Source organism: Castor canadensis, chromosome 13, assembly GCF_047511655.1.
Source record: "Castor canadensis chromosome 13, mCasCan1.hap1v2, whole genome shotgun sequence".
In the NCBI taxonomy this organism is placed as follows: Eukaryota; Metazoa; Chordata; class Mammalia; order Rodentia; family Castoridae; genus Castor; species Castor canadensis.
Window position 1 is genome coordinate 7,920,460 of NC_133398.1, and position 13,846 is coordinate 7,934,305.

Below are 13,846 nucleotides of genomic sequence, written 5' to 3' on the forward strand. Positions count from 1 at the left end.
TCCTGAGCACACAGCACATGCCACGGACGTGCTAAACGCTACCGAGTCCTTGAGAACAGCTCTAGGCGCTAAGGCTTAGCATCCTCCCTTAGGTGTTTGCATAAGGTCACACAGCTAGGGCGGTGGTGCATGGGAGTCAAGCTGGGCCTGTTGACCCTGAGCCACCTTTCCACTGGTCCTGCTGCCACCCTAAAGGCTAATCTTAGGAGCATGGGGAACAAGCATGAGTCACTCTACCTTAGTAACTCCCTGAACCTAGACCCAAGCATCTCCAAGGGAAAATGGCTACCCCCACCTACCGTGTCCCAATACTCAACGAGACCTCCATTCACTATCCACAATCAATAAGCTAACTCAAAATCTCTTGGGCCAGCTGGGGTTCAGAAGCTGCTGGGCTACGGCTCAGCTCGTGTTCTCAAATGGTGGCCGTCTGTCTCCCTCAGGCAACACCCTGACCACAGATGGCGGGGACTGAGTCTGGATGATACCAGGACCTAACATGGTTTTAAGCCCAGTGTCCAGGGCAGATGTGGGCACGTGTCATATCTGCTATCTGGGGTTGTTACCTTCCTGCTAACGTCTGTGCGTTCAGCCAGGCGTGAAGGAACTGCAAACAGGACCACCACTTCAGCTTTCTAGCAGGAGTGGAAACAGCCTACCTGCCATTTAGGGAGGAGGCAAACATTATGCCCAGAGCTCTTTGGTCCCCAGGCTGCCCGCCACCAAGGTGACCCATGCACTTTGCTGGGGTGGTGCCCTGTGGTAGACAACCCACCATTGTGCTCACTGCAGTTGATTTAAAAATATTCCAAAGAGCTGGATGTGGAGGAGCATGCCTATAATCCCAGCACTCAGGAGGCTGGGGCCTCCTGAATTCAAGGTGAGTCTGGACTATAAAGTGAAACCCTGTCTTAGAAAAACAACAAAAACCCCAAAATATTCTCAAACACCTTGCTTCTACCAAACCCACAGAGCCTTCTTTCTATCTCCTTCCTAGAATATGCAAAGCAAATCCTCTCCCACATTGCCATAGCTGAAATGAGGGACAGCAACTCTGATGAACAAAGAAGAGCAGGAGGTAAGTGACCCCCAGACCTTATAACTCAGTTTCCCCAACTTTAAAGGGTCAGGATCCTTGCTGTGCTCTGCTTCTTGGGCTGCTCTACCCTGCCTTCCACACTTAGGGTGAGGACTGCAGCTCCAGCCCTGGGCTTCCGAAGAGGAGACTCTCCACCTCTCCCCTCCTGTGTGTTCTTGGTCTCTGACCCCCAGCTCAGAGAAAGCAGCCTGTCACTGCTGGACCGCCCCAGGCCTCATCCCTGCTCTGCACATCTCAGGAAGCCCCCACTCAGCCAAAGGGACTCCTTCCTGAGATTCCATCTCCCACAAGTGCCTTCCTAGAATTCCAGCCTTCCTAGGAGGTCACATGAAAATGACACAGATCTTTTGCTGGCTACAGCCTTGTGCCAGCTGGGGAAAACTTCCACATTTCAGACATTCTTTTCTCTAGGAGGGCAGCGGTCATGCCTGCTACCCTCTGGCGACATTCATCCGTTCACTCAACAAACACCACTTCCTGCCTCCACACCCCATACAGACCTGCTTCCACTGGCGGTAAGTGGAGAATTCCTGGGAGGGGATGAAGACACTGAGTTTGAAGATGGACTTCAGCTCGGCAGGAAGCCCCTTGGACTCAAAGTACTGGAACTCAGTCTGGGCCTCCCCGATGAGCGGCACATACAGGCACAGGCAGAGCATGCTGGTGGGACCGGGTACTCAGCTGTCACCAGGAGCAAGTGCTGGCAGCTCAAGAATGGGGAATGCCGCCAGTCCCAGGAAACTGAACAAGATATGCCTGGCCTCTGCTGTCATTGGCTGCTTAAGCCCTGCCCTTTTACTTATTAGAAAAAACCCCACCCACTGTCAGTCCAGCCAGCAGCCAACAGCACAGACCTCAGCACACTGCAGGGGCATCAGGTTGCTCAAGAGCAGAGGTACAAAGATCAGGACTGAAGTCACCAGTTAACTCTTCGTGGGGGCAAAGCAGCAGGAGCCAAGGTAGCAGGCTCTCTGTCCTGGTCCTTTTGTACTATGCCCAAACAAACCTTCATCCCCTGGCTGCCAATCCTTTCAAATAAACAAACAGCCTTCAGCCTGTTTGCATACAAGGTCCCCAAATGCGTCACTAGATATGACTCTCTCCCCTTAGTAAATCATTCCCAACAGAAAATTCAGATGTAGAAAAACTAAATGTAGCTGAAAACTGTTGTGAGCTAGGACTCTGAAACCCAGGTTGCCAGCCATCCTGGAACATGGACCCCATTGTGGATGTGCTCATCCTGCAGAGGGCCGATCAAGCCCTGGCCTTCCAGGCATGGTTCTGGCTGGCTCTGGCTCCAGAGAACCCTGAACCTTGCACAACCCACAAATATCCAGTGCTCCAAAACTACTTTGGGGCCACTCTGCAAAGTGAGCAGTATGAACCAACCATTCCCCTGTGGGCTTCTGAGGAAGGAGGGTACAACAGTCTGAAGGTCTCTGCTGAGGGGCTCCCCAGAAGCATTATTTTAGGGTTAGATCAGGCCTCCTATGAGACCTGCAGTCTCTAAAGCTTATATACACTCAGAACACTCAAAATGTTGGTAGGTCCTAGCTTCCTGGCCTAGAACTTTGCTGTTCAATACAGAAGCTTTCTTGAATTTAAATTAAAGTTAAATTTAGGAACTGGGCATGAAGGTGCACACCTATAATCCCAGCACTCAGGAGGCTGAGGCAGAAGTGCTACATAGTGAGTGAGTTCTAGGTCAGCCTGGGCTACAAAATAAGACCGTGTCTCAAAAAAAGGGAGAGGTGTCTGGGGATATAGCCCAGTGGAACAGTGCTTATCTAGCAGGCTTGAGGCCCTGGGTTGGTCATGGTTAATACTGACAGTCAATCTGTGGCTGGACTGAGAAGCACCTAGGAATTAGTGAAGCACACAGAGAGGATTAACAAGGAGAAGGATCCGCCCTGATCGTGGGCTGTAGCACCATCCCACTGGCCGGGGCCTCCATGGAATAAAAGAGGAAAAACGGAGAAAGTCACTGAGGCAGGCATTGTCTTTCTCTCTGTGCTTTCCATGATGTGAGCTGCTCTGTTCTACCAGGCCTTCTCTACTAGGATGGACTGAAACCTCTGAAACTGTGAGCCAAAATAAATCCTTCTTCCCATAAGTTGTTTTCTTAGGTATTTTGTTAAAACTGACATGATTCAATATCCAGCACCAAAAAACAAACAAACAAACAAAAAAAACCATTTAAGTAAAATTAAAAATTCAGTTCCTCAGTTGTATGGCCACATTGCAAATGCCTGACAGCCAGTCATGTGGAGTCACTGGGTGTTTCCACCATTCCAGAAACTCCCACTGGGCAACCCAGCTCTAGCACAACCCTTTTAGGAGCGGTGAGAGAACATCCCAGGATCTGGAAAGACCTGATCGTTACCGGAGATGATTCCCTCCACACAGGCCTGCATTCTCCACCCCCTTCCTTCCCCAGATTTGTGCCTCTGAGGAAGAGACATCGCCAACACTAGAATGGAGAAGGGGATTGGTCCCACGCTTGCTCCTTCTACATCGTGCTACTTCCTAATATAGACAAATCCTCTCACTCTTGGGACGGATAAAAATGGATAGTATGATTTGGAGCTCAACAAAATTAAAAGGACTTCTCAACTCACTACAACCTCACATTTTATGAGGAACCTGTAAGGAGGATTCTAGAGTAAGATGCTGATTCTGTACACACTAGAAATGAGCTACAACAAGCATCAGGACACTGTGGCCCCTGCCAAGACACTTGATAAATTTGTAAAAGCAGGCTGTGGAGTGCACTGAGCAGATCTGCTGAGGCCTGCTCAGCCTCCACCAAGTACATGACACTCAGCTGTCTCCAACTGCCCAATCCAAAACGTTCTGCTTTGAAGTCACTTTACCACCTGTCTCTGCTGCTGGGGGTCCTTGAAGGCAGAAGGCTATTGCTCTGGACCTTCATAAGTCCTGGCCCTCACTTCTTGCCTGGATTCTAGAAAGGGCTTCACCAGAAGCCTCTGAATGAGCAAATGGGCTCCGCTGGTGTCTCAGGCACCAAGCAGCAGACACGACCACCCTCCACAAGGACCTTTTCTAGCACCTGCAAATAGATGCCGAGGGCATTTTGTCCAATTGAACAAGATGAATTTTTTTTTTGGTGGTGGTGATACTGGGGTTTGAACTCAGGGCCTCACACTTTCTAGGCAAATGCTCTACACTTGAGTCACTCCACCAGCCCAGATGTGTTATTTTATTAATTATTTTTCGTAGTGGTGGAGATGGAACCCAGGGCCTCACACATGCTAGGCAAGTACTCTACCAACTAAGCTACTATTTATTTAAAGGAAGTTTACACTTACAAATAAAAGTGGAATCTTTAAATGGTCTTCCTCGCTGAATGATTCATGTCCACTTCTGAAACTAAAATAAATTACATGGATCTTCTACAGAATCTCATTTTGGTGAAGATTGCAGTCCAACATAAAATAGCAAATATTTTGACTAAATAAGTCATTCAAGTGGAGATTTTCATTTCAATATAGTTCCAAATAAGGTATATTTTTCAAATAATCTTGATAAACATAACTGTACTATCAAGTGTGCTTTTTGTTTTTCTTTTTGGTGGTAGGGATTTGAACTCAGAGCTTCACTCTTGCTAGTCAGGTGCTTTACTGCTTGAGTCATACCCCCAACCTGAATTTTATGATAAATATACAATACAAATCTGAGAAAAGACTTGAAAACAATACTAAATAAAAGTGAAATTTATGTTCTAGGGCTGGGGACACAGCTCAGTAGTAGAGAAGCTTATCTAGTTCACGCCAGATCCTGGGATCAATCCCAAGCACTGCTTAAAAAAAAAAAAAAAGTTTCCTGTTCTATATTATAAGAGGAAAATTTTAAAGTACTGTAAAATAAGAGCAATTGGTTTTTATAAAAATAAATGGAACTGCCTTGATTATAACAAAGCTCATTATTCTACAGAGACCAACAACTTCAGGGGGCCAAGAGAAGTTCTCTGAAATGTTCTGCGTGTATCAGTCAACATGTTATTTTACAAGGGTGACATCAATGCTATTACAACATTAGGTTTTGTTTTTCGGGGTGCTGGGAATTGAACTTAGGGCCTTGAGCAACACTCTCAATCTCAACATTAGATTTTTTCAAGACGGTCTTGCTATTTAGCCCAGGTTGCCTTGAATTCAGCATGTAGTCCAGACTGGCCTCCAACTTGGGATCCTCCTGCCTCAGCCTTCCAAGTGCTGAATTACAGACATGTACCTCCAACATTAATTTGTTTGTTTCCTTTGGCAGCACTGGGGTTTGAAGTCAGGGCTCCACACTTGTTAGGCAGGTGCTCTACCACTTGAGCCACTTCATCAGCCCTGTTTTGTACTATTTTTTTTTCGATAGGGTTTCACAAACTATCTGCCTGGGCTGGCTTCAAACAGCTATCCTACTAACCTCCGCCTCCTGGGTTGCTAGGATTACAGGCAGGAACCACCAGCGCCTGGCCCAACATTTTTAAAAGGGTATTCTAAGTTATTTTTATTTTGTTACTATGATTGAGTCCCACAGAATGACTTCACTGGGGCCAGGTATGTGGTACACCCTGTAATCCCTATACCTAGGAGGCTGAGGCAGGAGAATCTTGAGATGGAGGTCAGTCTGGACTACACTGGGGGAACCTGACTCAAAAAACTTTAAAAAGTCTTCACCTAAATTGGTGTTTGCTTAATTAGTAACTATCCAGCCTGGCTCTGGCGGCTCTCACCTGTAACCCTGGCTACTCAGAAGACAGAGATCAGGAGGATTATAGTTCGAAGGCAGTCCCAGGCAAAGAGTTCTCAAGACCCTATCTCAAAAATGCCCAACACAGCTGGTGGAATAGCTCAAGTGGTAGGTAGAGCAGCAGAGTGGCTCAAGTGGTAGACCACCTGCCTAGCAACATGAAGCCCTGAGTTCAAACCCCAGTACCACCAAAACAAAACCAAGAACTCCATTTTTACACAGAACTGGGATTGTTTCAGAATGAGTCAGTTCTAGGTGCCTAGTGTCTGAGGCAACTACTCTACCCCTGAACTTGCAGCCTGTGGGGTCCAGAGGGATTCTGGGGTCATCCCATGAATCTTTGAGTTGAGCAGTCAGACCTGGAGAGATGACCTGATTTGACCAAGTCCCCAAGCCTGTCGGTGATAGGGCTCAGGCTTGCAGCCAGGGCCAGCCCTTGTTATAACATCCACATCCACTTAAAGCACACTTTGGAACAGATTCTGGAGCTCTGTTCCCAAAGAATGTCTAGAAGCCTGATGCTGAGAACTGCAGTGATCAACTGCACATATTGGAAGGTAGGCTGGCGGGAAAGGTGTAATTTGAGCAAGTTTAGCTTGAGCTAAAAACAAATGTTCTCTGTGTCAGAGGTTCTAAACACCTACGTGGGCGACACAATGAGGAAGCAGGCTCAGGTTCTATGCCTGACGTTCCGCAGCAGCTCACGCTCTTTAAGGCCTGAGCACTGCACTGCGTAGGATTCTTTGCTGTCTTCACTTATTCTAATTTTGTGACCCAGATCTATTTGGTTCCTCTCTCCGATGTCTATTCCTATGGCTTGTATATGGAAACGATGACAGCAGAGCTAGTTCCCTTAGAATCCCTAGGCATCATATTTCATTTAAGCTGTCAAGGTTAGATCTACCCTAGCATCTTTCCATGCCAGACCTGCCGTCAGCTTTCCTTGTCCTCCCTCCTTACTACAATGCCAAAAAAAAAAAAAAAAAAAAGGCAGGTATTTCCTGTAAGGCCTGGAATACAATAAGTGTAAGAAGAGGGCAGGTACAACGCCTTTGGGAGTGTAGCATTAGGTCAGAAAGTATCTCCCCCTCCTCTGCAATGACTCAGACCAAGCCTGAAATCTTAATTGGTGAAGGAGCCTCACAAGCCCCACCCACCCTGGAGGCTCTCTAATCTCACTGGCTGCTGTGTCTGCAGTGTCTTTTGATGATCAGGTTGCCATGACAGCCCAGTGTAGCGGGTTTCCAATGAAACCTGCCTACACTTGGCAATTACACACACAATGAGCAAAATTCTAAGCTTCTGAGAAGACGGCCCCTCAGGATTTGCAGGCTCCAATGCCATGAGGCCACCTCCTTCAGACTAATGGATTTCTTTCTCAACTGCAGATTAACTGTAAAACAAAGATAAAGGGGAAAACTGGAGCAGTTCCTAGAATAAAAGCTTACAGGAAGGAACCTGACTCACCAACAGACATTTCCCCAGGGGAAGTGAGGGCGAAACAAAGTAGTGTTGCTGGACAATGAGGAGCCTGAGAACCAAAGAGAACTTCTCCAAGGTTTCCCTAGCATTCAGGGGGCCTCTTTCTGAGAGAAGGGCTAAGGCCGGGCCCTCAGTCTTCACATCTTATGCACTGTGCTATGCACAGTTCAATTCTTAATTTTCTTGCTTTCAAGAGTATGCCACCCAGATGTGCTTTCTCTCCACCACCACCCCCTAGGGCTCCCCACACAGAGCCAGCCAATCCATCTCCCTTTTAGGGTGTAGGTCTTTTGATTCTGCAGGCCAGGAACTAGGCTGATGAGAACCAACAGTCCTAACAGGCAACCCCAGGAGAGAGCTGGCCTGGCAAGGGGTGCCCGTATGAGGCTGGGAAATGGAGCAGTTAATTAGTAAAGTAAAAAAAAAAAAGGTAATCTAAAAAGGCAGCCAGCAATCCAGGCCATAAGACAAGTAGGGCTACAAATAAAAGTTCCTCATAAAAACGAGCACCACTGATCTTGTCTAAAACGAGCAAAAGGTAAAAAGCAACACCTTCTAGTGGCACAGAAAACTCACACATCTCAGGCAGGACACAGATTGTGAGACCCCTGACAACTGCAGACAGCTCATCACAGTGTGAGGATTCTCCTCAATGTCACTGCAAAATTTGTAAAGGAGCAGAAGTTCCTCTCTATTGGTAAGGCAAAACAAACATTTCTTAAATGTAGCAATTCAACCAGGCAAAACATTTGTGGGGTGTAACTAAAACCAGTCAAACACTGGGTAGCATCCCCTTGCCTTCTGAGATGAAAGAAAAAAAGATTCAAAATAACCAACAATCAGGAGGTGATCAAGGTCACCTGCAGATGAGAACAATCTCAGCCAAGAGCCAGGACTCAATTAGTCCCATTAAACACTGCTTTCTTAAGGGAAAGTGAACTGGTACAGCGCAAAGTTTCAGACAGGTGTGTGGCTGCATCTCGGCTCCACTTCTCCTTTTATTTAACCTTCCACCTCAGTTTCCTCATCTATGATGTGGGAGTGCTATGTCTTACCCTGGCTCTGGTGAAGACTGGATACAATGACCCATGCTCACTGCTCAGGAAGGACCAAAGGTCCAGGCTGACATGAGTGGCTGTAGTCATTCCAAGAGGGCCACCATCCTCCATACCTCGTGACTCCAGCCTCTCCTAGGACCTGACCCCATCCCATCGTCTTTATCCCCCAAGGATAAAGTCGGTTCCACCAAGGCAAGGGGATTATGACCTTCAGCATGCCACAAGACTTGCCCCCAGCTTCAGGCCATTAGGTTAAACTTTCAAGACATTGATTGTCTCTTGCCCTTCCAACTGATCCTCCCTAGGCTGTTCAGATATGCTAAGACAACACTTACTTTCAAATGACTTTCTGCAGCCAAGTTGACAAATTCTAAAGCAAATCTATTAAATTCAACCTTTTCCCCTCAATGGTCACAGTGGCCACAGAGAGACTGTAGATTGAATCTTTGGGTTTCTTCTCTCTGATCCCTAATCCCAAACTAATTTTTTTTTATATCTGCCCTCCTGTCTTCCCCACACCCATTTTTTTTCCCTAGTGAAATGATCCCAGACCAGCTCTTAAAGTGGGAGGTCCTCTTTCAGGGGGCCATTACCTTAGGAAACTGCTCTGCAGGTCCGACCACCAGCAAAATGGTGGGTCTCTTTTCCGAAGCCTCAGCCCTTCCGTCCTGCTTCCCCACAAAGCTTGACATCTGGTCTCCCCGAGCAGGACCTTGGGTGCCTCTGACTTCATGACCGGTGCCCTCTCTGGAGCCTTGGCACCCGGCCCTAGGGAAAAAGCTAGACAGAAAATGCCACAGCATCTGCAACATCACGCTTCCTCCGAAAGTCACTGATGCTGCCTGCCCACTTTGGAGGGATGTGACCCCAATACCAAGGGTCTCTGGCTAACAGTTGCCTGGAAGACTGGCCGGGGAGTTCTCAGGTTGGAGGCTCTGCATGCAGGATCTGTTTTCTGCTTTTTTTTCAAATTCGCTAGTACTGCTGTCGTGCCTGGCCTGAGAAGTACTTCACTCAAAGAGCGCTTGCCAGGCTTGCTACCAGTAAGAAGGGCAGCTGGGCTTCTTCAGTAAAAACTCATTTTTGCAGATGGCCGGTGATCAAAGGTTTGGTTTTTTCTTTTTTTTTTAAAGGAAAAAGTGATATCCAAACAGACCTCTCCCACAGACTGAAGGAACTTCGAGCTCCCAGTCATTCAGCTGTCTTCCTTCATCACCCAAACCCAGCACCCGAGCATCCAGTCTGCATTCTCACTGCAGTAGCGCCTGGCCAATCACCTCTGCCGACACTACCAAGTTCATTATCCCAACCGGCACCAGTCCTCCAATCACAGGCGGCCGATTTGTTGCCTGCAGCCCGCAAGTCCGCAGGGCGCAGCGTACGCAAGCTCCACGCGAGGTGCAGCTTGCAGTATGCACCGGAGCGGCTCTTGGGCTGTGGAAACTTCCTACTCCCCACCCGGAGGCTTCCAGGATGGCATGCTCCAAGTTTAACAAGATCCAGAGGCCCTGGCAGCTCTTAAGCTATCTAAGCAACGACACTTGTTCCCTTATCCAATTTTCTCCAACCCATGCGAAGCAGATCGCAGCCATCATAGCTACTTCTCCTGTGTCTCCCTTTAGACCACAAGCTGCTTGGGGAAGGGGACCACGTCACAGACCCTCTACTCTAGTCCTCCCAACCAGGCATCTGTAAACTGAGATGAGCAAATGATCATCAGTAAAAAGGGACTGGTCTTTCTTTGATCATTTGTTTCTCAGTTTCTAGCAGACAAATGCAGTGATCAACTAACTACATCCCTCACAAACATGACCTTTTGAAAGTGCTCATCACCATTATTTTAAAGACACAGGCACAAAAAAAAACTTAGTAAACTCTTCAGGGACAGTATGGGGGCACACACACCCTCTCTGAAGAGTGATTTAGTTACAACTATTAACATTACAAAGGCTCCAACTCTTTGGGGCAGGAAGTGTGACTGGAGTGGTAGAGAGCCTGACTAGCAAGTGCAAGTTCTAACCCCACTGCCGCAAAAAAAAAGAAAAAGTTCCAACGCAGTAATTTTCCGTTTTAGAATTTATCCTGTAGTTATACTTGCACATATGGGAAATTCATATATATGTATATGAAATGAGGCTTGTTTGTAACCTTTATAATAGCACAAGTATGGAAACTGAGTAACTGCACCTTTTAAAAGAATGGGCATATAAACTATGGTGTACCCATACAATGAACCTTGTGCAAGTTTTAATAAGGCACTACCACTTATATGGGATGATCTGAAGATAATTTATTAAGTGGAAAAGCAAAGTTATCTCTAAGCTTTTATACATGAAGACCACCTCTGAAAAGATGTGAAAATTGAAGGTTTGGGGAGCTTTTGGGGGTATGAGGGAAGAAAGGATGTTGGGAGACTTATTTTCACTAAATATTCTGAAACTGAACCATGGGTATGACCTAGGCACACAAACATACATAAATAAAATGACTATTTCAAAGGAAAGCTGAGGGATCCCGTATCAGTTTTGCTGGATGAAGGAATTTATCTAGAACCAGTTTGGTCTTTGGAGCCAGACCCCGTGTTCAAATCCCCACCACCACTCACCAGCTCTGTGATCTTGATTAAGTTACTTTAGCTCTTAGTGATTTAGTATTGAGGCAAGCTAGACGGAGAAAAAGTTTGGGGCTCATGTAGGTTGGCCCAAACCACTTGTACCTGGCTGGGAACTGCCCACGCCCCTCCCCACTCATTGATTATAGGGTGGGAATCTCCTGGGTCTGACCTTCCCATGGGTTAGTGTGGGTTTTAAAAGCACCTGAAAAAGCAGAGCCCGCTTTCTCTGCCGGCAGAGCCCGCTTTCTCTGCCGGCAGAGTCCCCCTGCACCCACCATACTCCCTTTGCATTTCACTTTCCCTAATGTTTAATAAACCCCGTTTACACCCACTCAGTTGTGTTTGGGTTCTTCCATGCCAGAACCAACGTCTTCTGGAAACACCGTTTGCCATTAGCAGTATTCTTATGTGCAAAATGGGAACAGTAATAGAACCGTTGTTACTTCACAGAGCTGGTTAAAGCCTGAATTAGATAATATATAAAGCTTTCAAAGGATACATGACCTACTCAATAACTATTAGCTATTTTATTATAGTTACCTAGAAAATGATTGTGAATTCACATAATTAAGTAGTTTTAATATAAAAAGTGCCAGTCCAGAGCCAAAAACCCTAAATAAACAAACTGATCTTTAAATGAACACGAATCCTATTTTTAGGCACAAGGAACAAGTGATGTTTTGGGCTCCTTCCTACAAACATAAGAAAAATCCCCTATTTAGTAAGTTAGTGGTTTTTATTTATTTGTTTTTTTTTTTAATTTTATTTTTTGGTGGTACTTGGGGGTTTGAACTCAGGGCCTCACGCTTGCTAGGCAGGTGCTCTTACCACTTGAGCCACTCCACTAGCCATTTTTGGGTTGGGTTTTTTTCAAGAGGGGAGCCTGGCTAACTGGTTGCCTGGGCTGGCTTGAACCATAATCATCCTGATCTCTGCCTCATGAGTAGCTAGGATTGCATAAGCCACTGGCAGCAGCTTGTAGCTTTTAACTGAATGAACTTCTCCCTATCATGGAACTGGTTTAGGAACTTAAGGGCTTCCAGCCAGGAGGGAGTAACAGGAACGATTCACCTTCCTGCCTATAGTAATGAGAAGTCCAGACAAAATACACGAAATAGTGATTTTAAGTCATTGGACAAAGACTTAAGGAGATTATTATAACAAAGGACAGAGATTCCTGAGAAATAAGCAGAAATGAAGTGATCCTAGCATCACCCTAGCTTCCTGGCATGCAAAGGGGAAGCCAGAGCAGTGCTGACTGTCTCCTTATGTTGAAGAGATGGGGTTGGAAGACCAGGGTACCAAAGAGGAGACAGCCACTGGAGGTGTGGCTCAAGTGACAGAGTGCCTGCTTTGCAAGTGCAAAGCCCTGAGTTCAAACCCATCTCACCAAAAAAAAAGAGAGAAAATGAGACACTATTAACCAACTGATCTAAAAGGCAGCAGAAAGAGAGGGGAAGAGAATGAAGAACAAATGGGAGCCAGGTGGGTGGTGCACACCTGAGATTCTAGCACTTGGGAGGCTAAAACAAGGATCACGAGTTTCAGGCTAGACTACATGAGAGGAAGTCTCAAACACACACACACACACAAAAACACAGACGGGGGACTGGAGATGTGGTTCACGTGGTACTGGCAAGTGTGAGGACCTGAGTTCAATCTCCAGTATGGCAGAATGATATCTGGAAAATACCTAAATATTTGGAAACTAAATAACATGATTCTAAAAAAACCTCATGTGTCAAAGAAGAAACCAAAAGGGAGTTGGGCACCAATAATCCTAGTTACTTGGGAGGCAGATATCAGGAGGATCACGGTTCAAATCCAGCCCAGGCAAATAGTTCAAGAGACTCTATCTTGAAAGACTCTGTCACAAAGAAGGGCTGGTAGAGTGGCTCACGGTGTAGGCCCTAAGTTCAAACTTCAGTACCACAAAAAAATAAATAAGAAATAAGAAAGTGAAAGGGAAATTAGGAAGTACTGAGTGATGTGAAAGTGATGCAGCCAAAGCAGTCCTTAGAAGGAAATGCCTTCAGCTTCCACCCTAAGAAGTCAGAAAAGAACAAACCAAACCCAAAGCAGAAGAAATTAACTAGCGATGAAGGAGACCATAGCTTATTTATCCTAAAATCTCCCTTAACCAGCACCAGTGGGCATGTGTTTCACTGCATACTTTGCCAATAATTTTCTGCTAAAACACTTGTGTTTTTATTTCCCTGGGGGTTAATACAGTACAGTTCTTATACCATAGCATCACCTAAACCAGCAGTATCTGGTAGGTAGTTTCTTTTCGCTTACACGTCAATTACTGTACTACTCCACCAATTCTAATTACTCTAGGCTCCTTGGGTATGAGGAATCACTCACATCCAGGGGCAGGGCTGGCAGGTGGAACCCTCCTATACTTGTAGCTTACACACATCAGCAGAACCTGGTTAATGAGGCCAATCACCTACAGTGGTAACCTACTCTTCCCAGAATCCAGAAGAGACTTAATGGATGAAAGCGAGTCACAGGAACTAATACCTGTCAGAGAAAAAAGGTGCTGATGGAATGGACCTCCAGTGGGAAGCGAAGAACTTATTCCCTGGGGCATTCCAGGACAATTGCACAGTCCAGAAGAAGTCTGGCAGCAACACTGCAGGGAGCACCTGCTTCCACGCCCACTGACTGCCATGGCAGTCTCCGCCTACCTACCTGTTTAACTACCTACTACCTATCTTACAATGATTATTACATTCAGGACAGAAGTTGTCAGAGGAAGACTATTAACATTTAATTGAAAAATGAAGTCGGATTTTATGTGATAGAAAGCCAGGCTGATTTGGCTGA

General features: G+C 46.2%; 1 protein-coding gene across 10 annotated transcripts in view; it reads right to left on the bottom strand.

The window, feature by feature from the left end:
* The window catches only part of Slc25a25 (solute carrier family 25 member 25), a 32,071-nt gene that overhangs the window by 8,382 nt on the left and 9,843 nt on the right, over nucleotides 1-13,846 (bottom strand). Inside the window, exon 1 of one of the 10 annotated variants that reach the window (XM_074053121.1) lies at nucleotides 8,994-10,225. The exons of 3 other annotated variants lie outside the window; for them this stretch is intronic. In XM_074053121.1, coding sequence (XP_073909222.1) covers nucleotides 8,994-9,212 — 219 coding nt within the window. In that variant the 5' untranslated portion in view covers nucleotides 9,213-10,225. 6 more of the 10 variants (XM_020164287.2, XM_020164289.2, XM_074053122.1 and 3 more) reach the window with 6 other exon arrangements.